This window comes from Anser anser (assembly GCF_964211835.1).
Source record: "Anser anser genome assembly, chromosome: 2".
Lineage (NCBI taxonomy): Eukaryota > Metazoa > Chordata > Aves > Anseriformes > Anatidae > Anser > Anser anser.
The window spans coordinates 160,353,666-160,378,005 of NC_139721.1; the positions used below are offsets into that span (position 1 = coordinate 160,353,666).

At 45.5% G+C, this 24,340-nt stretch overlaps 1 protein-coding gene across 1 annotated transcript in view; it reads right to left on the reverse strand.

Moving 5' to 3' along the window:
- Window positions 1–20,653, reverse strand: part of WNT3A (Wnt family member 3A) — a 95,035-nt gene extending 74,382 nt beyond the window's left edge. The window contains exon 1 of the mRNA XM_083824702.1: window positions 19,093–20,653. Coding sequence (XP_083680828.1) covers window positions 19,093–19,163 — 71 coding nt within the window. The 5' untranslated portion in view covers window positions 19,164–20,653. The remainder of the gene's footprint in view (window positions 1–19,092) is intronic.
- Window positions 20,654–24,340: the final 3,687 nt, after the last annotated feature.

A 24,340-nucleotide genomic window follows, 5' to 3' on the forward strand; every position in this document is an offset into this window, starting at 1 on the left:
GCATATCCACAAAAAACTAATGAAAAGCCAAGGTTTATGCTTATGAAATCAGTCGAGAGACAGAGACTTTCTCACTGTAGAGGTTTGAAGCAAAACAAGAAGGAAGCTTCCAGAGATTCATAGCTTGGTTAAAAACTTCCCTGGAGTCAGGGTTGCTGTAGAGTTGGCACAATTAGAGTTTGAAAAGACGTGTAGGTACTAGTAAACTTCTCAAGCCATAACACTGTGCAAGCAGCTTCCGTAGCTTCCTTAGCCACAACGACCTCATGTTTCATCTCTGCACTGTAATTGCATTGGTGTGATATTTGTCAGCTGTGGTCCCCATCCTCTAGGCTATTCAGCTGTGCCAGGTCACACCATTTCAGCTTTAAACAGGTTCTCAAGGCTGCAGGACTTCAACAGATTTGCCAAAACCTCTCCATTCACCAGGGCTGAATTCTCACACATTCTCATGGCAGAAACCAATGCTCATGCCAAAGCTGGTTGCCTTGAACAGATTTGATTTCACCTCTCTTTAGCCATCTAAAATTTAGGAATCCAGTTGATGATATCATCTAAGACCTGTCTGTCATCATTACAGAGAGATCAGTGCCTTGGAAGGGTAAGTTGCTCTGTCGTAAGATAGGTGTCTTGGACAGGTGGGCTGACTTGCCTTCTGGAGGATTTAGTCCCTACAAAGTAAACTTACACAAAAGCTACAAACTGGTTGTTTAATTTTGAAATGGCAGAAGTTTGTTGAAATTAACTCTACACCTCTGTGCTCTATATGTTTCTATTTCCACTACAAAGATAATACCGTCCCCACTACAGCCCTAAACGAATTAGCACTTTGCACACCAGGCTGGTAACAATGTTTCAGGTCTACAGAAACATGGAAATTACCATACTTGAGGCCAGTAACCTTTCTGAGAGAGGCCAGATCCAGCTGCCCTAGAAGAAAATGTAAGTACCCTGCACAGAACATTGGTGGAATATTATTTCCTTGCATGAATCTCATTCTGATCTTCCATAGCCAGAAGTCACCTTAAACCCAGAAATAAAAGGTTTTAGTTCTCTCTAAATAAATAAATAAATAAATAAATAAATAATTGTTGTCAGTCCTGAATATCAGCAATATCTCTGTAAATATTCTCTTGAAAAAATCTCTTGAAAAGTCCTGTTGAATCTTAAGTTTTTGGACTGATTAACATCCTCTTGTTTACCACAAAGCTAAAATCTGGCAGATTCTGCTTCTACCTCGGACAGATTATAAAGCTCACTTTCCCTGGGAAAGGAGTTCATTTTCAATTCTTTCCAAGAATAGACCTGCCTTCCCATTCAGTTTTCATTTTTTAATGTCAGGCTTTCTCTTTCCTGAAAGTAACTTCACAAAGCAGTACCTAGTTAAGTTTCTGTATGCACCTAAATTGGAAGAATTCTGCTCTTTGCACCAGAGAGGATTTGGGTCTTTTACCTCCTATATTGGTCAATATCACCAAGGATGTTCAAGGACTACACAAGCACTTAAGACTTCTCATCAGCCACTCTTAAAAATGGCATAAAAACCTTCTGGACACCAACTGGCATCACATCAATGACATCTGTCGGGCGTTCAGGCACTCAGTCATACCTCCCAACTTTAGCTGTCTAAACGCTGTGTGTTTAGGCTGTTTCTAGAGTGGATGGAGAAAGATAGGCAACTCCAGACAGTGATTCATCACATCCACCAAAGATACCTATCTCAGGAAGGATGAATCTCCCTCAGAAGATGCCCATCTTTCTAGAGGGAGGTAAGATGATTTGCTCAGATATTTAAGCATTACATAGCTAAAATTAAGTAAGTGAATTCCATCCACAGAGGTCTGTTAGGGGAGTGTGCTGTTCACCCAATGGAGAGTATGGATACAACTCTTTGTGTGCTTGGAAGCAGAAGGTGTCCTCATACTTTCTCAGCAAGCCCTATTTTCAAACAAGGGTGTCCCATGCTGGTGGAATGCTACCTCAAAGATGAATTGAAACTTCCTAATTTAACTTGAAAGGAGATGCCTCAAGACAGCTTGAGTCAGCCTGCCTTTGGGGTCATCATGAGACAAGGTCCCACCCTATAAGCAAGTGTTTTTTCACTGGAATTTTGGGACCAGTTCATGGAACATTTTAAGAGTATTTTCTCTTGTTCCCTCAGTTGTACCCATGCACGGTTATACTCAGCCTGCTCTCAAGCCCTGCTATATATCTCTGTAACCTTGTAAGGCTCCCAGACCAGTATGCCAGTGACTGAAATCAAGGTCTTCTCTATGGAGCTGCTGCTATCCTTTGTGGCAATTTCCCAGACCTTTGGGAAGTGCATGAAAAAGTGCTGAGCTCCCACTGACCTCAAGGCAACCTGCAAGCTCTGCTCATCTCCCAACCACAACACCTTTTCTTCACAGGGCTAAATAGTGTTTTATAAGCCTAGCTTCATATCTCCACATGTTCAAACTTCTTCAGGGCTCAGGGGCTGGCTGTGAGAAATGGGGATATTAACATTATGTCAGTGCCCAGAAGGTCTCTGACTATGAGGCAGGCAGAGCTCGTGAGGCGTCAGTAGACTATCTGCCCGTGTTGGTTAAAGCTGGCTGCAGGGCTCTCAGGTGGAGCTGCTCTTTGCCAAAAGAGTGCAACGGATTCAAACTCGGCAAATCATTTCTGGCAAACCAAAAATACATTAAAATAATTACAAATGGAAATGTCGAAATGGAAGATTTGGGGGTTTGGTAAAACAGAAGAATTTGATTTATTTATTTATTTATTTATTTTCCAGGATGAATTCTCAAGGGTGCTGAGATTGACACAGAACCAAGTTATTGGGAATCAAAGCAGGGTGTAAGCTATGTGAACATCTATGCGAATGTTCTTACCCCCTGGTATATATGAACCACCTTGCGCTTATTGCAGGGTAAGAACATTCACACGGGCAGTTACCACAGAAAAACTGGCATCTCATTAGATCACACCCTAACTTACCTCGTGGTAATTTGTTCATGTGCCCATCCCCTAAGGTGCCATTCCCAAAGTGAAGTTAGAGGACGCAATGTCCCCTTTATACTCATAGTCAGCAGCTTAGTGGTTAGGGCACTCATCTACAGTATGGGAAAATGAGCTTCGTAAGTTTCCTCTGCTTGATTTGAAGCAGGATTTTGAACCCAAGTTTCTTAAATCTCAGTAGCACGCTCTAGCCAACAGATTATTCTGTTCCACAGAGCTACCAAATCAATTATTCACATTGATTGAGTCTTGGCCAACAATGGAGACTCAGCCAGAGACCTGTGGAGCTCAGAGCAGGAGCTCTCAGCTTAACACCCATAGTATATGAGACCTGGGTGCAGACCAGGACAGGTACTATATAGAAGGATTCTGAAAATGCTGAAGCCCTTTAGGTTACACACAAAAGTTCTTGCAATGCTGCCTTTGCATGCCCCAAAACCCCGTCCAGCTCTTAGCCAAGTTTTGCTACATGTTGTCAGATATATACAAGCCTTAACTGGGATCCTTCTCTCTCCTGCAATGGGATAGGAGATGGGACTGAGAGATATGCCTATAATTTACATACATTATTAATGTATGTCCCTGATAACATGTATAATAATGTGCTATGTATCAGCCCAACACAGGAACGATTCTCCTTGCTCTCGGGCTTGATCTCAACCTGTGTGACCCAGCTTGGTGCCTGTGCATAGAAAATGAACCAAAATGCTCAGATATTTAGGATAAATACAAGGCTAAGCAGCACCCCCCTGGCCCAGAATCAAAGTATGATGCAATTTGCAGGATTAAGACATAAATGAGTTAAGAGCCTAAGACACAAGACAAAAAGATTGCTCCAAAGTCTGTTAAAGAGAAGACATGATTTCCCTTGAGTTCAACGTGTCTTTGGATTGGAAGCTAAGACTGGGGAGAGGGACATATGCATGTATTTTTATATATATACATATGTATGTAATATATATTATACCTGTGTATACCTGTTCTGACCAAAAAAATAAAAATCCTCCAAGTAGTTGTTAACTGGACTTTCTGGGAGATGTCACCGCTAATACCTTCCCACCAGAGAGGTGGGTGAATCTCTGTGGCTGTCCTGCTCCTGTGCTCACAACACACGATCTGGCTGTTCACTTCACACAAACTCTTTTAGAATCTCACTACTGTATCCTCTGACCCTGTGTGGTCAGGTTCCTCCTTGGAAAGAGACAAGTGGTACATGCTGTCCTGCTGTGGGGGACCAGAGGTGGCTGGGAAGCATGGGACTTCAAAAAGTGGAACCCTCCACTCTCCTTGAACCTTATGAGAAAGTTCCTTCACTTCATCTCTTCCTCAGTCATATGGTGTAAGACATCTATTGAGAAACTGATGGTATAACCCACTTCATTTTCTCCTTCCTCCCCAAAACTGCACGGTCAAAATGAGAAGGAAAGGAGAAGATGGATGGATGAAAAAAAAAATACAGAGCAAAGAATCATTCTGCGGGCAGTAAAACATGAGAGCATTGACTTCTCTGTCTGCCTGTCTGGATGTCCAGGGAAAATTGCATGCACACATGTATGCATACATACTCACAGACATGAGCATGCACACACACTGCAGCCTCTCCCTCTGCAAGTCACATCTCTCCTCCTGTTAGCTGCTCATTTCTCTGAGACTCGTACTTATCCAGTATCTCCTAGAACCTCTGCCAAGCAAAGCTCACTTGGCTGATGGGTTCAAGTGACATTAGGGGGACAAGCAGACAGGCAGGAGGACTGCTTAACCCTTGACTCCTGTAGAAACCAGTTGTAAGAGATGGAGCAGAGGAACAAGGTGTCTGAGAGCCCTTCCATGAGTCCCTCCCTGATCCCAGCCTGCCAGCCCTTCCAGCACCATGAAGCTCATGCCCTGAAGGATGTCAGTCCCCTTGCACAAGTTCTCCCATTACGATTACAATTCTGCATTTTAAACAAACTTTGGAAGGGCCTGAATTTCACAGAGGAAGGGGCCAACATTGACTGAAAAGCACACAAATTACACCTGAGGTGTCTATTCTCTCCTAATATTAATAATAAAGTCTAACTTAGCATAGTAGTGCCCAAGGCTAAGATCATGCCTAACTTAAAAAACAGACAGTTTTAATAGCAAAACCTATACACAGACCTGAAATGTAGGCAGTTTACAGGGATGTTCACAACACTTCTATCACTATTCCATTATATCGATGCCACCATATCCTTTTGGGATCAAAGAAAATCCCAGGTATCTTTTCTGACATCTTTAAGATAAAGGAAATTTAAGATAAGCCAAACTCTTCTGCATTCACAGTAACAAAAACAGTCTGGGAATTTGAGTTCTAGACCGCAGAAGTGTGCGAAGAAATTTGTACAGATCTCCTTAGCAAGGTCAGCAGAACCATAGAAATCTCAAACTCTCTTAAAAAGTGCATGTAATCTCTCTCTCTCTCTTTTTTTTTTCCTAATAAAACTTTAGTAATTTTCCATGTTCTCAAGATGGAGGGTTCATGTGTTTAAGCTCTTACAAATATGACACTCTCTAATGCATTTAAAAGGAAAATATGTTAAGAAAATCAAAGTCAGTTCCTAATCACCAGGTATCCACAGGCTCGGGAGAAGGCAACATTAGCTGATGACTTGTTGTAGTCATTTCAGAATTGGGATTGGCCTTGAGGATAGTATCTGTCACAGTACCTCCAGGTGGCAATTCTTTACCGGTTCCAAACGTCAGTCCAAATGACTATGTCTCTGACCTATGTCTTTGACCGATGATACTTCTGCAAGAGTGCCTTTTTTGAATCAGCTCTTGCCTCATAAGCTAACACCACAGAAACCCCAAAAGGACAGAATTTAACACAAACACAAACTCCTTGTCCATGGGGGCCAACAGCAGTGGTCCATAGGAATTGAGAATGATGGATCTTGGGCATTTGGCCTAACCATATTCATTTAAAATCAGGCTCTCGGGTATTCATCTTGGTTCTCTTGATCACCAACATAGAGACTGGCTGCTACAGAGAGTCATTGCATCCTAAGATTGGCATCACAGATAGGTCTGATGAGTCATGGTGAGGAAGTGTCAGTTTTCATTCATTGACTAGAGAGGGAACCTAGATGACTACTTCAGATGAGATGTCCAGCTCTGAGATGGAGTATGACGAATCCTGCTCAGGATGGCTGCAGTGTGTAAGCATTGTGTACATCTCTACAGTACTGTGAACAAACCTAAGCTCTTCGCTCATGGTCTCTGTTGTACTGACTCACGAGTGTCCAGCTGTCCTGGCTGTTATCCTCACTCCAATGTTTTTGGAAACAGTGAGTCAAAGGCAAGTCCAGCACAGCTCTTCTTCCCATACCTCAGGCTCTGCTCAATGACCCCATGCTGTACATTGAAATGGGATATGTGCAGCCTGCCTCTGCTAGAGACTATAGGAAATGGCCTTTTTTTTTTTTTTTTTTTCTCCTCCAGCTTATTCTCATCCATCCAGGTCACCAAGCTATTGGTTTAAGCTTGTGTAGTGCAGAGAAGGAATATGACCAGAGATCTCATGTCCTAAGGACGTGCTTTATCCCCAGGGTCATATTTTTCCCCTGGTTTATCACAGCCTACAACTCATTAGATATTCAAGGTCTTCCATGCTGTCCTAACCTTCTTGTACTAAAGATGGCAAAACTGGGCTCTTCCATGCCAGGATTGAAAGAGAAGCCTGTACTAGCTTGCATTCAGTCTGTTCCTGGAAATAGAGTGCAGGTCAGAATTTCTCAAATTATTCCGGATGAGTACCAATGTCAGAGGCAATAGGAACTACCACTAGCAGCACTGTTGGTGGCAGACACAACAGCTAGGTTAGCTGAGATGTGTTTGCGGCTGTAAATATATGCCAGACTATATAACCCTTGAATTAGTTTCCATACCACAGTTTGGAGAGTCTTCTGGTAGACATTGCAGTTTACTTGTAATTTCAGTGGAGTTGTTAGAAAACTGTGCTGACAAAACACTGCCTTATTTTATGACTGAGCTTGAACATTTCCTTCACCAGGGACTGAGACTATACATTGCATCAGCAGGACAGATGGACTCACTGCTCGTTTCTATCACAGACTTCCCATATGCCTGTGGGCAAGTTGCACCAAGGGTTTCAGCAACCACTGAATTAGCATTTCCCTGTCTGATTCCCAATCTTCTGCTAATGTGTCTTATCTATTCTCTTTCAAGTCAGTTGTTTGCCCCATCTGTCTGGACCATATTACTCTTTCAGGCAAAAACTCATTCCCACTGCGCCCTTGGTCTCCTGTTGTTAGTGACTTCTAAGTTTTGCAATCAAACTGCTAATATCCATGACCTGTCTTGTTAGAAAAACACTGTGATCCAGCAAGCTCCTTCCTCATCCAGTTGATATTATTGTTAGTAATGACTCAGTGCTAACTACCTCTTATATCCACTGCTTCTTTACAACTGTGATTTAGGTACATTTAATCCAGCCTGTGGCACGTGAGGACGGATGAGATGATTTCTTGTTTGAATGAGTTAATGATGGTACAAGTTGTGTCTATTATTGCAAACCCATGGTAGGATGCATCTCAACTAACCTAAGGTGCCTAATAATTAGTTAAATCTCTGTTGCTCACCCTCTGTTCTCTCTATGGCATGTGATGCTCATGTTGCAGCAAAACAGATTCAGATCTTGGCAATCAGGCAGCCACTTTCTCTCTCTAGAGATTTACACTGTTTGTAAATGAGAGTGTATCAAGGCCTTGAAAAATATCAATACACTTTGTTCTAGCCAGATGGTAAATGGGCTAGGCTGGACTGGCCTTCCTAGTCCCTCAGAAGGCAGGATCCCTTACTACTAGAGAAGAAAAGAAAAAAAAAAAAAGAGAGAAAAAAAAGGAGAAACAAAAAGAGAGAGAAAAAAAAGACTATATCAGCACAAAGCACACACATCAAAACACCTTTAGACCATATTCCTAGCATCTGCACATCAGAAAGCAATGTTTCCAGAGACTCCAGAATGGCTCTTGACCACCACTACAAAACCAACCTACAAGGACAGGCAGCATCCCTATGGTATGCAGGGTCAAGTGAAGCTCTCCTGGTCTGGATTGGTAAGGCAAAGTCATTCACAACAAATGCATCAGGTCTGCTTTTCCCACTGAAAAACATGCTGGAAAAATAAGAAATTCTTTCATTTCTTCATAAGAAATTATTTCAAATGCCCTTCCAACATATGGGAATTTTTCTCAGCTCTTTTGTACATATGTGGAACGCAACACCAGGACTTCAAGTGACAGATTTTTAAAGATATTTCAGTCTCTAAAGATGTAAAGAAATGCCTACTGGGATTTTCAAAAGGCTCTGCTAATGGAAGCATCCTCTTAATAATCTACAGGGCAAGGTGGATCATTAATTGCCTAGATGCTCCTAGCTTTTTGGAGTGTATTGAAAGGGAAAAAAAAAAAAAAAAAGGATCTGAATTCATCTATCCAAAATGAGATATGTTTGTCTGACCTTGTCATCCAGGATCCTATTGCAGGCAATGGTGAGAAAACTGGCACAGCTGGGGAGTGATTCATCCCATCTGAAAGAAAATGTCTAACATACTTCAGATGAGTTGCATCTTATTTCTAGCCAATAACTCTAAAGAAGACTTGGCTAAAGACTGCTGACGTGGAAAGATGGTTCTCCCTCCAGAAGGGATAGGAATCAGATCTGGATCCCCCAGAAACCAACATTAACCAGATTTTAGGCCTCTAAAGGAGCCATGGGTCTCCCAGTAAATTCTCCAAACCTCATCTGACACCCGGTGGTATTTCCCTACTCTTCACTAGGCTTTGGAGAAGACCTTGCCTGTCCAGCAAGAGCTTAAACTGCCCCGCTTCTTCACAGTTACTATAGTCTTGTAAAAAAATGGAAATGCTCCCTTAAGCCTGTGAGGATTTCGAGATGCTTTCTGTCATGCCACACAACACCGTCTAGCAACAGGCTCTATTGTTGTTCTTCTGGGGGCAGAGGGACAAATTGAATAGTAGGCTTGGCAACTGTTCAAGGAGTTTCATTCCTGCCTTCCCACCCCTTAGCAGATATCTCTATTAGACAAGGTGCACTCTTCTGGTAGCAGAAGAAAGCCCTGCTCTGCTCAGTGCTGCTTGGCTTCGTCTCACAAGTTTGGCTACAGCAGAGTTGGTTTCTGCCTTTTCTCAATGCTCTGTCCCACAGTGGGAATTCTGCCAAATAACAGCAAATTCCTTGGAAGCCTGAGTGTGCCAAACCTCTGCCATCAAAACCTGCATCTTCCAAAAGGGATGTAGAGGGAATATGAAACTAGAAAAGCAGAATTTGGAGACATATACTGGAAAAGAGAAAGGATTTTATTTCAGGGAACTGAAAGTAAAACAAAGTCAGAGAAACTCTTTGAAATGCAGATATAATTCTTGAATCTTTAGGAGTGACGATGTCCTCTGCTAAGTCACCCGTCATGATGGGGAAGCAAGAAAGCTATTTTGAGTATTATTTTGTAAGTTTTGAGTTGGTTTTCTATTACAAGCTTGTATCAATGACTTGTGGATGTGGTTGGAGGATGGTGGGAGACTGTGTTTGGCAGCTGAGGATAAGGAGGATGAGGAAGATATATTTGTGCTCTGGAGTGTGCTGGATTAGAGGAAGGGTTAAATGTGTTACAGAGAAAGCTGCAAAACTCTCAAGCTGCTTAGGCTTTCAGCAATGATGCTGAGACATGACAAAATAGAAGATGGTGTGAATTTGCTGAGGAGAGGGGTGGTTTAGAGAATTTTAGCACATTTTGATGGATGGCATATAGTGACAGCTAGGAAATAGGTAAATGAGCAAACTCTCAAAATGCAATCCCTGTCTTGGGAATAATCTGACAAAACCTGTATGCCAGTGGTGGAGATGTCTCTGAGCTGACTGCCTCAGCTCCTCCATAGTCACAGAGGGTTTAACCATCAGAAAGTGCCCATTTCTCCCCATCAACAAATGGACCCAAGAGCACCTGTCTTGGATGGAGACATCTAAACTACAGAAATATAATGGGTAAAATGAATTCCACCCTGAGGCCTCACACATTTTTTTGCAGATGCGCATCAAGAGACACTGAGATTGTTTAGGGGTTTCTTGACCAGTTTCCATCTGATGCTCGAAAAGAAGCATGTCATCAGTGGACCTTATATGATCCCCACCAGGCCAGTGAGGACAGCCAGGTTGCCATCAGGCATCTTAACTGGCAGTAGATGTCTACCTATGCATGCTCACCTGATGGAAATCCAGGTATCTTCATTTTGAAATTAGTTGCCTTTCCTGCAAGATGCGCTTAAACTGAACACCAGGATTGATGCACGGGGACAAAGTGAGGTTACATAACTTGTAATAGACTCAAGGTCAGGCCAGAAATGTGGGGTTCTCCCATGATGCAAGCTCAAGGAGTGCCTGAGGCACTCTATGAGCCCCCTAGGCAAACCTGACTTCCCCAATGAAAAGAAGTGGCAACCCCCAATGGCTGGGCCTGTGATGTGAGGCCTGTGATGTGAGAGGGGACCCAGCCCCACATTATGACATGACCTTGCTGGTGATGCTATAATTCTGTGATTCTATGATGCTGTACCTCAGGGTGTGGAAAGATGCAATGAGAGTAAAGCATTTTACATCAGTATGATGTAGGAAGTGGAAAAAGCATGTTGGAAAGGTAACAGCATCCCTGCTAAGAATTATCACTATACCATAAAAAGCATAACTGACTCATATTGATACCAGAACAGAAACTGATGGGGAGACCAAAGGCACCTTGAACTCCTTTGATGGCCCAGGCTCTACAAATGCAAAGTGCTCTCTGGGTATCAGCAGCACCCAAGTGGGAAGGGGACTGCTAATATGCAGGTGACAAGCAAGGAAGAGACAAACAACGTCTTTGTGATGCGTAACGCTCTCCCCTGGTTTAAAGGCCATTTTTAAAAGCAGTGCCCTATGTTAAGAGTTCAGAACAAGGGAGTTAATGTATTGGTTCTCTTTCCCCTCCCCTTGCTTTTTGCAAGCACTGGTAGAATTTGGAGTGAGCTGGTGATCTGCTGAATTTTTACATGTTGTGCTAAGATTATAATAGGATTCAGAGAAAACCTTGACACTTTTAAAGAGACAGAAGGGAAGAAAATCATTATAAGTGACCCAGGCTAAACAGAAACATTTAGCACAGACAGCATCAGGACACAGTGTGGCTTTTCTGCAAGACTCACCCTGGGCCTAACACAGCAAAGCCCTGGTATGCAATGGGGGCTCCTTACAGACTTCCCTGGGTGCTCACCTCCCTTCAGGATGAAGCCCCACTGAATCTTATGGACCCTGGGCCCCCATTTGGTTGTGTCAGCAAAGTAGAGGTGAGTTCAGTGAGATGGGATGGGAACAGCTCTTGCTGCAGCCTTGGGGCTGTGCCCCATCAGGCCTTACGTGAGCACGTGGATGAGACATGCATGCTCAGGCCCATACTCCTCCCTCTCTTATTTCTTCTTCCTATACACTATATTTCATTTTTTTTTTTCCCTGGCACTGTCACCTTGGCAGCAGCCCCACCTGACTGGGCAGAAAGCACCAAGCTCCACATCACCCGAAGACATCGGATGCCGATTCTGGGCCTAGAAACCTCTTCTCTGTCTTTGCAGTGAAGGTCTCCAGACCTCCTGCACACTTCTCCTCTCCTCTTCCAGGCTCTGTAGGGTTTCTTTTGGGAACCAGAGCAAGCCCATGAGCTCAGTCCTGCTCCAGCAAGGAAATTTTGACATGGATTTTGGTGGAAGCAAGACTGGTCCACCCCTGCTCACAGAAGGCCCTGGGGATGGGACTGTGTGCTCAGCACAGTCACTGCATAAAACCCAGCTGTCCAAATGGAGCGCTTGTGACTCAGAGCCCGGAGGATTCCCCCTGTGACACACTTGTGCAATGCTTGTTAAATGCTGTCATTATGCCCAATAAAGCCCTTTGAAATGTGGCTAGGTTATTTGAATCATGCTCTCGAGGAACGCAAGCATGGGCTCCTTTCCCCAAGGAGGGCAGTGCTGAATGAGGGGGAAGCGTGTGCTTTGACACATGGTTGTCTTGTTGGGCTTTTCTCACCCTCCTGCAAATGCAAAGCAAGAACATCTGCTCTTGGAGAGGTCTAGCACAGAACATCATCCTTCCTCTGCTGCTTTGATAAGCGGCAAAGCACCGGTGGTGCAGTAAGAGGTGCACAGACTGAGCCCCTGGCTCATCCCAGCTGTAGGAAGAGGGTTGTGAGGAGGAAGGGCATCCCATGGGTTTGGGATGGAGACACCAGCCCTGTTTCTCTTGGTACCTCCAGGGTAAGAACAGCAATCTATAGTTTTTCTTTCCTAAGAGACACCACAGATTCAAAGCAAAAGCCAAGGTTCCTCCAGCATGACCCTTTAGAGGGAGCAGTTAAAATGAATTTTTTTATTTTTTTTTTCAAATAAAGCAGGGGCAATGGATATTTCCCGGGCCTAGCTTTACAGCTGAGTATGGAAAAAGAAATGCCATGTGCACAGGTGAAAAGTTCCATCAAAGCAGCACAGGAGCTCAGAGAGGAGAATAAGACCCACCTATTTCATTAACGTCTGCCTCCCTGAAGCAATCACCTCTTTATCCTGCCTAGTGCTGTGCACTGCAATAGCACCCATGGACATGGAACCTGTGTAGAAAGGTCTTTAGAAAGAAGAAGAAAAGACCTGCCTTCTCTTGGTGAACCAGAAAACCAAGTGTCTTGGTGCTACAACCAACCGTACTGCAGGGCTCATCGTATGGCCCAGGACAAGGCCTTTAAAGTCTTCTACCTCCGCTTATCCATCTGTAAAATGGGAATAAAAATCATCGTCCTCCTTCCTGGGTACTTAACAGTGCTTAAGCCATGTTAGTAAGTGCTCCATGGTTTTCAGGTGAGATGTCTTAGAGGTGTTCAAAGGTATGCAAAGGTATGTTTTGCCTCTGGAGCTATCTGAAAAGAGCTGAGTAGCAAAATAATTCACTTTTCTTTATTCTTTGTTAGAAAAGGCTTGTTTGTTTGAGCCAATGCTTTGGTTCAATTCTCTGAATATCAAGTTGCCGGGTTTTAGGTTGCCAACTAATAAAATCCTCTTACAATGAAAACAAATAATTAAATAATTATATAAAAATCAATGAGTGTATCAGAACAACATTGTTTACTAAAATTAGACTAAAATCTGAGTAGATAAGGGCTCTCATTTAGCACACTCTGTGCTCTCTGGGTGTATCTCAGCCATCCCCATATTTGAAACAGGGGTAACACTCTTGTTAAACACTCTTGCAAAGTTTACTGTTCTTGCCATGACAGAGACTTGTATGACCTTGGTCCAGCCACTCAGTCTCATTGCACAATTCCTCCATCCCTGGACTGTGCTAGAGACAACATTAGAGTCTGCTTCTCCAGTACCACCATGAAAAAATGGAGATGGTAAGATATTTGCTTTACACTTTGCACAATACATGCCAAGTATAGACCCCACAAGAGGTCCTACTGCTTATGCTGATGCAGCATGATCCCCTCACCCAGCAGCCCTCTATCCCCATTGCAGCTTGGGTGCAATTGCCCACGCTGTGCTGAGGAAAATCCAAGCTGGTGGGAGACTTGGTATTTGAGAGCAGGCTAAAGCATCCTTCTGCGATTACACACTGCCTGGCAAAACAAGGCCATGTAAGATAGTGTTGTAACATAGATATTATATATATAAAGGTAATTCCCAAGCCTTGGGGCAAGGGTGGGAGAGGGCTGCATGTACAGGGATTGCACCGCATACAGCTGAAGTGCAGCCACCTCTGCAGAGGAGCATGACAGCTGCTTAACATCATACTGCAAACAGTAGCAGAGGAAATTAAGATGAATGCTATTGCCTCAGAAATGTCAAAATCCCCAGCTCAGGTTAGTCAAGCAGGGGAGGAACAGGTACATGTAATTCATGTTTTTGAGCTCTAGAGATTGCTTTAGGAGCTCTGATGTCAATGTGCATGGCTCACACTGTCCCTTGGGTGACCTTCCATGGCTCTGCCTTCCTCCTGGCTAACGAGGAAGGATCACCTCTCACTTAACCTACACACTCGCTGCCAAACCTAAGCTTCGGTTTCTCAAGTGCAGAGCCTGCCAAGACTCAGCTTGGTTCTCTAGAATTTGCAACGAAAGGAGAATCGGGTTTCTCATGGGCTCCAGAACCCCGCTTGGCTTTCATCTACCCCAGTGCAAATCAGGGGCTGTTCCCCCCACCCCAAGGTGCACAGATGCCATGAGACACCTGAACCATGGCACAGGCCAGGACTTCATCTGCACATGGCTTTTATTGCAGTGATGCCATCAAACTCTGACAGGGACACATACAGCTGTTGAACCTGCATACTGCTGGAGTAATGCCTCTGGGTCACTTGTCTTTCTATTAGCAAGGCTGTCATCCCACCCTGCTCCCATGCACTTACATTTCCTGAATCACAAGAAATTTGGATGGATAGATCCATTAGATCACTTTTTCCAGCGTTTGTGGGCTGTAAAGTGGCTACTGCAGAACATCAACAACTTTGGCCAAACTCATCCCACATGGATGATTCAACCAATAGTGCTTCTGTTACTAGTCTCGGAGAACAAACAGTAAGAACCTAAAATCAGTGCAAAACAAGGTCATAGACAGGAAAATATTTCTAACACACACTCTTCACAGCCCTTTCCTGATGCTGGCCTGGCATCTTCAGTGACACTGCTTTTACTCTGCCACCAGCAGTTATTGCTCATCTCGTTACCCAGTTTGTAATGGGGCCAATCTCATCCCTCCCCACTTAGGATGTGACACAGGTCTTACAGAGAGCAGCAGATTGGACAGGAGCTCCACCAGCTCTCACTCTTCAAGCCCTCATGTTACTTTTTCCTTTCCTTGTGCCACTTCTGACATGGAGCACCTGCAGTGCACCTTGACCAGACCACACCGCATCATCTGCATCCTACCAAACCTTCAGGTATGGGTGCAAGAGCAGCATAAACCACAGCGACTACTTCTACATCAAGTCACACAGGAGCAGCTATGTCTTCTGCCTGTTTCCACCACATCCTGTCCTTCTCCACATTGCACAACCCATTGGGGTGAAGCAGACAAGCTATGAGGGGTGAAGGTGGCTTAGGGTCCCTTAGGGACAAGGGAAGGGATTTCACCTGCTTCCGTGCAGCCTTGCTCCAGTGCAGAGTAGCCAGGCGTCAGCCCAAGATCAAGACCTTGCAGCTGGCTCTCAGGACTGGATCTCACGTGCTGCTACCCTTTCCTTGGCTACCCCCAGCTGTGAAACATCACACAAGGCTCCTTGGGGACCAGTGGGACAGAGGAAGGGATACACATCACTGACCAAAAGGGTGTTGCCACACAAAGCCCCCAACAGTGACCATCTCCTCCGCCAAGGTGTCCCCCTCCAGCCCTTCCCCAGGCACGTGCTGTAACCACTCAGTATGCACCAAGCTGCCTCGCACCCCAGGAAGAACAAGATCTGAGAAGCCAGCTGGCAGGTTCCTGCTGTGGTGGTGAGGTCTGCCCATATTTCTGATTCTGCTCAGCCACCTCCTCCCACAGGCACCACCTCCCAGGCTGCGTGGGGACAGATCCCCAGCACCGCAGCTCATCTTTTAGTGCTGGTTTTTCTTCCTAAATCAAACCCTTCTCCCTCCTGAACCACTTCTACACTCCCTGACTATCCTCAGACCAAGTCCGGCATCATGCCACTGATTAAAAAATAAAATAAAATGTTTTTCCACTGCGTGTGCAACGAGACAACCAGCCAAGGCAGTGCAAGTCAGCTGGGAAAAGTTGTAATTCTGTTCATGCTGCCAGCATGACACTGCTTGTGCCCCATACCCCAACAGGACAGGAGACATCTAATCCCCTCTGCTCATGAATTCTGCTTTTGGTTTTCCTAATTTTCCTTCATTCACTCACTCTGGTCTCTCTTATATTTAAAAAATAAACAAACAAAAAGAAAACAAATGAACAGCACTAACATTTGGAAAAAAAAATATATATATAATATATATTTGCTGCTAATCTGGCCCACTGGATGCAGAAGAGCCTGCTGCTGCTACCAGTGCCTGCTTTAGGTCGCAGGGTGCAATGCTGCGCTGTACTGGGGAAGGTCCCGTGGGGTTACTGTGCCGCAATAAATCACACCAACTTGTCCCTGCAGACTTGCCACATCGGTCCCAATAGGAACCAGCACCCTCTTCTCTTATTACTTTAAATAATTATTTTCAAAGCCTATTTCATCCCTTTCTGTAAATTCTTTATTTGGAGATTTTTGTCTCCAAGACTCTCCCTTCACTTTTCCCCCCATTGCTGCTGAAAGGATGAGGACAGAGCACAAGAGCTCCGGGGGATCTTTCATTTTTTTTTTCTCCATGTTTTCTTTACCGTTATTCTATTTTTTTATTTATTTTTATTTTTATTTTTATTTTTTTTTTAACTTACCATGCATCTGGGGCTGTGCAGAGCCCACCCAGCACTGCACAGCTCGATTTTAAACAGGTGCCCCTATGCCATGGTGGGAACAGCAACTTAAAGAGCACAGCCAAGCCAGGCGCTCTGTGTGGAGGCAATTACAGTAACAGATACATGCCCACTTGCTCACCCTGACAAATACACACTTGGTGTTTCCCCTAATTTCTTTCCTTTGGGAGAATAATTAACCAAGCCCTGCAGGAAAGTATCGTTTCTTAGTCCCTGCTTTTGCTCAGATTGTTTGGAAGCTGAAAGCAGAGTAGGTATCTATAGCTCTGTGTGCATTAGGGGGAGTTTACGTTTTCATTAGAAACTATTATTCATGGGGGGGCACAATTTGTGTATGGTAAATTACAGATTTGCTGCTCCAAGCAGTCAAGCAGCTATGAGCAGACGTTCAGGAGGCTTTAAACAGGGAGGTTTGGGATGAGATGTTTGTTGCTTGCACTATCCGACTAAAAAATTTCTGGCCCTGCCTCCCTCCCTGCAGTACAAAAAAAAAAAAAAAAAAAAAAGGACAAAATACAATTAAAATAAAATAAAGAAGTGTGATCGATTTGCTAAATCACCTAGTTTGGGAGTAAGCTGTCCTTGCAGAGCGTGATCTGGCCAGGAGAAAAGAAGCTGAAAGAAGCTGCACTGCCGTGGTTGTGGTCTCCGAGGGACCCCCGTGCTGCCCCTGTGGCCTCCGGGTGTCCGGGGCTCCGGCCAGGGGGTGCCTCTGGGTTTATATCTTGCTTAGGGATAAATAAAGAGGGAAAGGGATGTGTACGGGGGAGGGGGGGGAATTTAGGCAGCACACGTAACAGCACCCGGCTTCTCCTCCGGCTCCCCCACCCCAATCAAAACCTCCTTTGCATTTCCATGGCCTAAGGGGGCTCGCTCTCTTTGCAAAATAAACGTCTAAAACCGCTGGTTGGCACCAAGGGAAAGAGGGAAAGGGGGAAAAAGAGGAAAATAAAATCCAAAAAAGCATTTCCCCCCGACATCCCTGGCACACCTGCAGCCCCGGCTGGAAGCTGAGCTGCCCTCCCCAGCGCCGGGCACCTCTGCGGGTCGGGGGCGCGGAGCCGCCCTGCCCTCCTCTCCCCTCGGTGGGTGACAAGGGAATATTTATGTTGGTATTGGAGGAATGCGCTTCCTTCTCCAATCAGGAATGCAAGCGGAGTTTCTAATTATAAGTTAGATCGTGGCTGGGAATAAAAGATTGCTTTTTAATGACTCCCGTCCAGGTGCTCTTGCTGCCTGTCTTCCCAAGCGCGCATTTGCATTTTATTGCCTTTCTCCCATCCCAACGAATTCCCTGCTTTCAGACATACCTGACATAGTTGGAGAGGCTGCCTTCAACACCCTCACCTCTGCACCGCCGGGCAGCGCGGAGCGGGCCCCCAGCTCCTCCGCCACCCTGCTGTTGCCACCTGCACCCCGCTCCCCCTTCCCGGCCGGGGGCCGTGCACTTTTCCAACGATAATACATATTTTTAGCATTTTTTTTTTTTTTTTAGGGGGGTGGTTGGGGTGATTATTCACAGCACCGCCCCGGCACCCCCGCAGCAAGCGACTCCTTCTCCGAGATTTGGGGAGCCTCCGCTCCAAAGCCTTGGGGTGTCCCCGCAGCCTTGGAGTGTCCTGCAGCCTTGGGGTGTCCCCGCGGTCCTGGGGTGTCCCCGCGGTCCTGAGGTGTCCCTACAGCTCTCGGGTGTCCCCGCAGCCCTGGGGTGCCCCCGTTCCTCCTGCACCGCTCCGCACCAGCCGGAGAAGCGCGGAGCTGGAGCCTTCCTAGGGCTTCCCTCAGCCCAATTACCTCCGCGGGGTAATTAGAGCAGATCGTGCAGTTACATGCCTTTGCCCAGCACCATTTGCTTGTTGTGGGGGAGAGCGAAAAGCCTCTTAAAGGCGTAGGGGGAGAGCGCGGAGAAGCAGCGGCGGCCCGGCCCCAAATGCGCGGAGCTTGGGGGCGCGCAGGGCTCCGCGCATCCCCGGGCGCATCTCCCCCGGCCCCTGCTCTGCCCCTGCACAGCCAGCCCAGGTTGCTCTGCCTCGCCTCACCTCCCTGCTCTTTCTTCCCTCGCACACTCTCCTTCCCTAAATATTCCTCAAAGCGAAGGGGAAAAAAAAATTAAAAAAAAAAAAAAAGTTTTCATCCTTTTTCCCCCTCCTTCCTTCCACCTGACTAGCTCGAAATCACCTTGAAATGCTCATGTCAACTTGTATCATTATCTCTTTAATTCAGGCAGTGCCTTTTGTTCTTCACAGGAGAGGATCAAAGCACTTTAAAAAAAATAATAACTTTCCGATCGCTCTCGCTCTCTCTCTCTCTTTTACAGTAGGAGAAGGAGAGATCAGGTATAACCCAGTCAAAATAAACAAAGTGAATGCATAAATAAAAGAGGTGAAATGCAGGTTCTAAGAACTTGCTGGCGCTGGAACAATCCCACCTCTTTAGCTGAGTGGCAACGAAAGGAGAATTTCAAGTCATCTTAAGCGCAGGGGTTGCAGAGAAAACAGAGGAGGGGAAAAATAAATGAAAATGAGAGGAAAAAAAAAAGAAGAATAAAACTTACCACCAGATTGGGTAACTTGACAGAGCCTGACTCAACCCACAAAGAAACAGGAAATATCCAAAAGAGGCCATTGATGAAAAGTTGTCTTTCTTTTTTTTTTTTTTTAACCAGAGTTGCCAAAACCTTCCTTTCTTCTGAGGCAGGATGATTATTTTAATAATAATAATAACAATAATTTAAAAAAAAAAAGTCAAATGAAGTGAACTCAACCCGACCAGGTAAATCCTCTCTTGCTTCCTCTACTACTCTCAAGGAAAAAAAAAAATCTCAGAGAGGTAAAAAACTCTTCTCTCAGCCAAGACACTGAAGGCAAATATTAAAAAAAAAAAAAAAAAAAAAAAAAAGTTTGAAGTAGCTCTCTTAAAAAGGACCCAATCAGCACTTATTGCCAAAGGGAGAATTCTGATGCTTTGGCTTGTTCTGTCAATCAGGAGCGCGAAGTCAGGAATGAGCTAATTGCAAGGAGATAGTGTTTTAATACTCATTAGGGGGCACGTTGGCCCACAAGCCAAGGGATAAAATGTAGTTTTAAAAAGGGGAAGGAAGATTTAGGGGGTTTAAATAGACAGGGGGGACCCCTGTGGATTTGGGTAGCTATAACAACCTGCCCGGATTTCACTCCCTGGGTCGAAGCTACTAAAATGCAAAAAAAAAAAAAAAAAAAAAGTGTGAAGTTTTTTTTTTTCTTTAAATTATTATTTTCTCAATCTGCTCCTTCTTGCCATTCAGCCGTCTTCTCAAATCCCCTTTTCCTCACAGTGATGGTCGGGATGCATTTGAAGTAACTTTCTAGAAACTTTTGGTTGGCTCCTTTTTTCTTTTTTTCCTCCTTTTTTCATTAAAAAGAAAAAGAGGGCTTACACCCAGACATGCACACACGCACACCGCCACGCATCCCCTGCCGCCACGCAGCCCCCGTCTCCACCAGTCCAACCAGCCAGAGATCCAAGGGCTCCAGTGAAGATATCTGCTAAGAAATCAACTTCTTCCATGCAAATCTCACCAAGGCTCATCCAGATCATCTCCATTTGCGGGAGTCCCAGCCCGGACCCTGCAAACGCGCTGCTGCAAACGACTTCATCCACCAGATCCACCCCACGGGGCACTAGTAATTGATCTCTTTTTTAATTTCTCTCTCTACATATTGCAACAATTTCTCTCCTTTCAGTGGCGGTGGTGGGGGGTGAGTCGGGGTGGATCGCATGGTTCCAAAATCGGCAGGTTTTCAGCGGGGTGGAAATAAGAAAAGCGATCATAATTAGTATTATTATAAAGATGTAGCTCCTCGAGCCTGGGTGCACGGGTAGATTTGCTGCTCCTCTGGAACATATTGTTTGAAGCTTGCTGTGTCCGCGAGCAAGTGTCACCCAGCTGACAGGCTTTCCCCTTACTCTGGGTCGTTTGAAAGGGGGCTGGAGAAGAGGAACCGAGGGGATGGAGGCGCTGGACGAGCCTGGAGATATTTTCTCCCCAGAATAACAACAACGATTCTGTTTCACGTGATTTTTTTTTTCTTTGGTTGTTGTGGCTGCTGCCTGTTGGGTGTTTGCTTTTTTTTTTTTTTTTTTTAATTATTATTATTAAGCAGAGAGAACTGGGTGCAATTTTATTTATTTATTTGACTTTATTTCATTTTATCTGTGAATCAGAAAATTTCTGTGGCTCGCACGGAACAAAGAGAGGTACGGTTTTTAATGACTTTGTTGGAGGAAGGCTTGTAACCCTGCATTTGCTCAAATCAAAATGCGTTTTCTTTCTCATTAAGAACTGCATATATATTTTCCCTTAGTAGGGAATATTCCTATTTACACACACAGAGCTTTATATGCATATATATAAAGATATGTTTGTGTTTAGCTAGATGGAGAGATATATTCATTCTAGTGAAATTATACTGGAAATGCAGTTCATTCGGGGATATTTAAATCATTGGGAATTTGGCAGGGGTCGGGCCCTGATTATTTTCTTTAGGGTTGGATGACAAGTGATTGCAAATGTGAGCGCTGGCAAGTGCTCTGAGATCTAATCGCCCCATGTAGCCGAGCTCCAGTCGACCTGAGCAGCTCCTCGCTGCTTCCAGAGGAGGAATTGATGCTCTCCCTGCCTCTCCCGGCAGATCCCCGTGGTGTTGATGCCGCAGTTGTACCGAGGGCATGAAATCGCCCCCCTCCATCAGCAGCTCCCCTCCCCAGAGCAGCCAGAGAGGCTGGAGAGGGAGAATGGAGTTTCATTGCATAAGGTAGGATGAGGAAGAAAGGAGGAGGGTGGTGGTGGTGGTGTGTGAAAAATCATCTTAAGGACTTTCCCTCTGTATTAGAGAAAATCCCATCCAATTATAGCATTACTGGAAAGAACCAAACGCTGAGACTTTCAAAGGAGGGGATTTCTCTGTCTTTTCAAGTGAAATTGCTCACACTGCAGACGGGAACACACACACACACACACACACACACACGCACACGCAGACCCTGAGACACCAGCCCAGGCGCGGGGGTCCCGGCGAGGCGCAAAGCGGGGAGGGGGCGGGAGGCAGGGGCAGGACACCCGGCCCTCCTGGGGGGGTCCAGCTAATCTCCCCTCCTTTTGTTCCTGGGGAGAGCTTTAAACATCCCCCAGAGCTGCTGCCCCTCCCACCAGGAAGCACCAGGCAACTTCACCTGGAGGTACAAATTCAGCCACTCTCCCTTTTCCTCTTAGGCAGCAGCTGCTGGCTGGGGAGGATGGAGATAATCCACTTTGTCGTAGGCGCACACGCAGGCAGGCAGGAGCGTATCGATTCCTTCGGCTGGCAGCACTGCTACTTGCTCTGATGCCAACGGCTTTCATTTAACTGATTAAAAGGCAGTCGGGAGTATGGTAGCTGTTCCCAGGGCTTGGGACGCTACTATATATTGGTTATCTATGATCAATGCTACCTTTGAACCGGTACCCTTTAAGGGGAAGATTTTGCAGGCTGTTAGAGTCAGGAATAAGGCTGCCACGGGCTGTAAGCATGTGGGACTGCTCACATTTGGTTGCTCCAATCAGCAACGTTTTCTCCCAACAGTTGGTTTCAGGGCCTTTTGTCAGACCCTGGCTAAGCTCACCCATGTTGGTCTGCTGGGCTCCAGCCTTTTCACACCTCTCCCAAACATTTGGATCAGCCTTCAGACACATGTGTCACGATGGGCAGGATCAGGCCATCAGTTGGGTGACCGCAGCATCGCCTTGGCTTCTTTACTCTTGGCATTGCTCATTGGTGCCTGTGGAGAAGTTTTGAGTGGAGGGTTGTGGATCCTCAGTGGTAGACACCAAGTCTTAGTCCTGGTGGAGCTGAGACCTGCCTTGCACAGCCCTGCCACGGTGCCCAGCCTTACACCAGCAAAACTACCACCAGTTTTGCTTCCTGACTTCCCAGGGAAGTGAAGATCCATCACCCTGACCATGAAATGGGAGGATAAAACCTTGACCATGCTTGCAGCTGTGGCACTGAATCCTCTAGCCCATAAGCCTGCTGCAAAAGGGGAAGGGTATCTTCAGTTGAAGAGCTGGCATGGGGAAAAGGGGACGGGAGGACATGAAGCTGTCCCCAAAGTCAGGGGTTGGAGTGCCTTATGAAGCCATGGCAAGCTGCTCTGGCCTTGCTTACTCACGGGGATAGCCCAGCTGGCATCTTCAGGGCCCACTTGAGTGTGAAAATAGAGCTGCATTTAGAAACATGACTGCTTCGCTCTGCAGTTAGTCACAAGTGGGAACAGCTGTGCTCTTCTGTATTCAAAAAAAGGCATGTCCACGGTGCTTCCACCCCAAAGACATCTATGTAAAGAAATCAGCGGTAAGGAGAGGAGGTTTGGAGGGATCCAGGCAGACGGGAAGGCGGGCAGAATGTTGCAGCACAGTCCTCAAATGTCTTAAATGCCCTGTGTGTTACTTGTCTTGCTATTCATCCCCTTCTTCCCTCTTCCCTACATGGAGAAGATTTGTTAGGGCTGCAAATGGGAGAGGTTATCTTCACTGGGAGCAAACACAGAGCCAAGGAAGGCTTCTCTTAAGGAGGGAGGCTTTGCTTATTTTTGGTGGAGGACAGAAGTGCATTCTTGCCCTTCCCTCTTTGATTTTTGAATTTCCACTTGTAAAATCTGATTCATAATCTGCTTTTGCAAACTGCCTCTGTGGATAGTTCTTGCGGGGAGATAGCAGGCTGTCCCATTTTCGGTTAAATCACTGGCTGCCCCAAACAACCCTCTCTGGACAAAGCGGTCCCCATGGTTGGCTATAACCACTGAAGCAGCGTTAGAAAGCCATGGCCTGTTTTTTCTTCCACAACAAGAGTCCCATGATGCAGAACCTTGCTGTAATAGAAGAACCAGTAAATCGCCACCAGGCAGCTTTGTCCCCCAGCCTAAAACCAGCCCTGGTGAGGGTCCCTAATAGGAGTTGTTTTTTTTTCAAATTCATGCTGCCCTCTGTGATAGAGATTGGGAACCCACCCATAGGACTGCTTCCTTCCCTTTCTCTTCCCAGACACAGCTATCAAAACATGCTGTAAGGACTAAACCTTCTCCCTCCATTGATGAACAGGAAATATCATGTAAGTGTTGGGATCCTGGAAGCCTGGATGTTGTGTTCCTGGAGGCCCAGCTTTTTCACAGGCCTGCTGACTTGTGATAAATCATTCGCTTCCCTATGCCACTTTGCCTCTATGTCTTTAAGGTCCTTAAATGCTGAGTTCTTCCATCATCTGTGTCATCTGTACATTTTGACCAGGAGTCACAGCAATGCAAATAGGGACAAGGTAGGTTAGTTAATATTGATCTCATCAGATTTGAAGAAGGAGGCAGAAGATGGATAAGAGCTAGCTTACAGTGTGATTCAGTGGCAGAACTAGTGAAAGAATGCATTTTGCTGCTGGATTCATGACCCCATTTCAAGACAGATCTCTCTATGACCAGCTGGATTTACTGTAGAAACTTCAAGGTGGCTGCTGCCCAGAAGTGAAGGTTGGTCTAATGTTAGAGAGGGAGAGGATATCTAGAATTGTGCCAAATATACTAACAGCATGGGTTCCACCTCACCTGACTGTAGCTTTCTGAATCCTGCTTAGATAACCTTGGGTGCTTCATGGTCAATGGAGCAACAGAGACCTCAGCCCACAGATAATGGTAGTCAATGGTAGGTGTGGTGAATTACTTCTGGAAATACATTGCTCTCTCTTTGGTATCTAGTTTCAACTTTGTGCCTAATCTCCAGGTGGCTGAAGTTAAGTGAG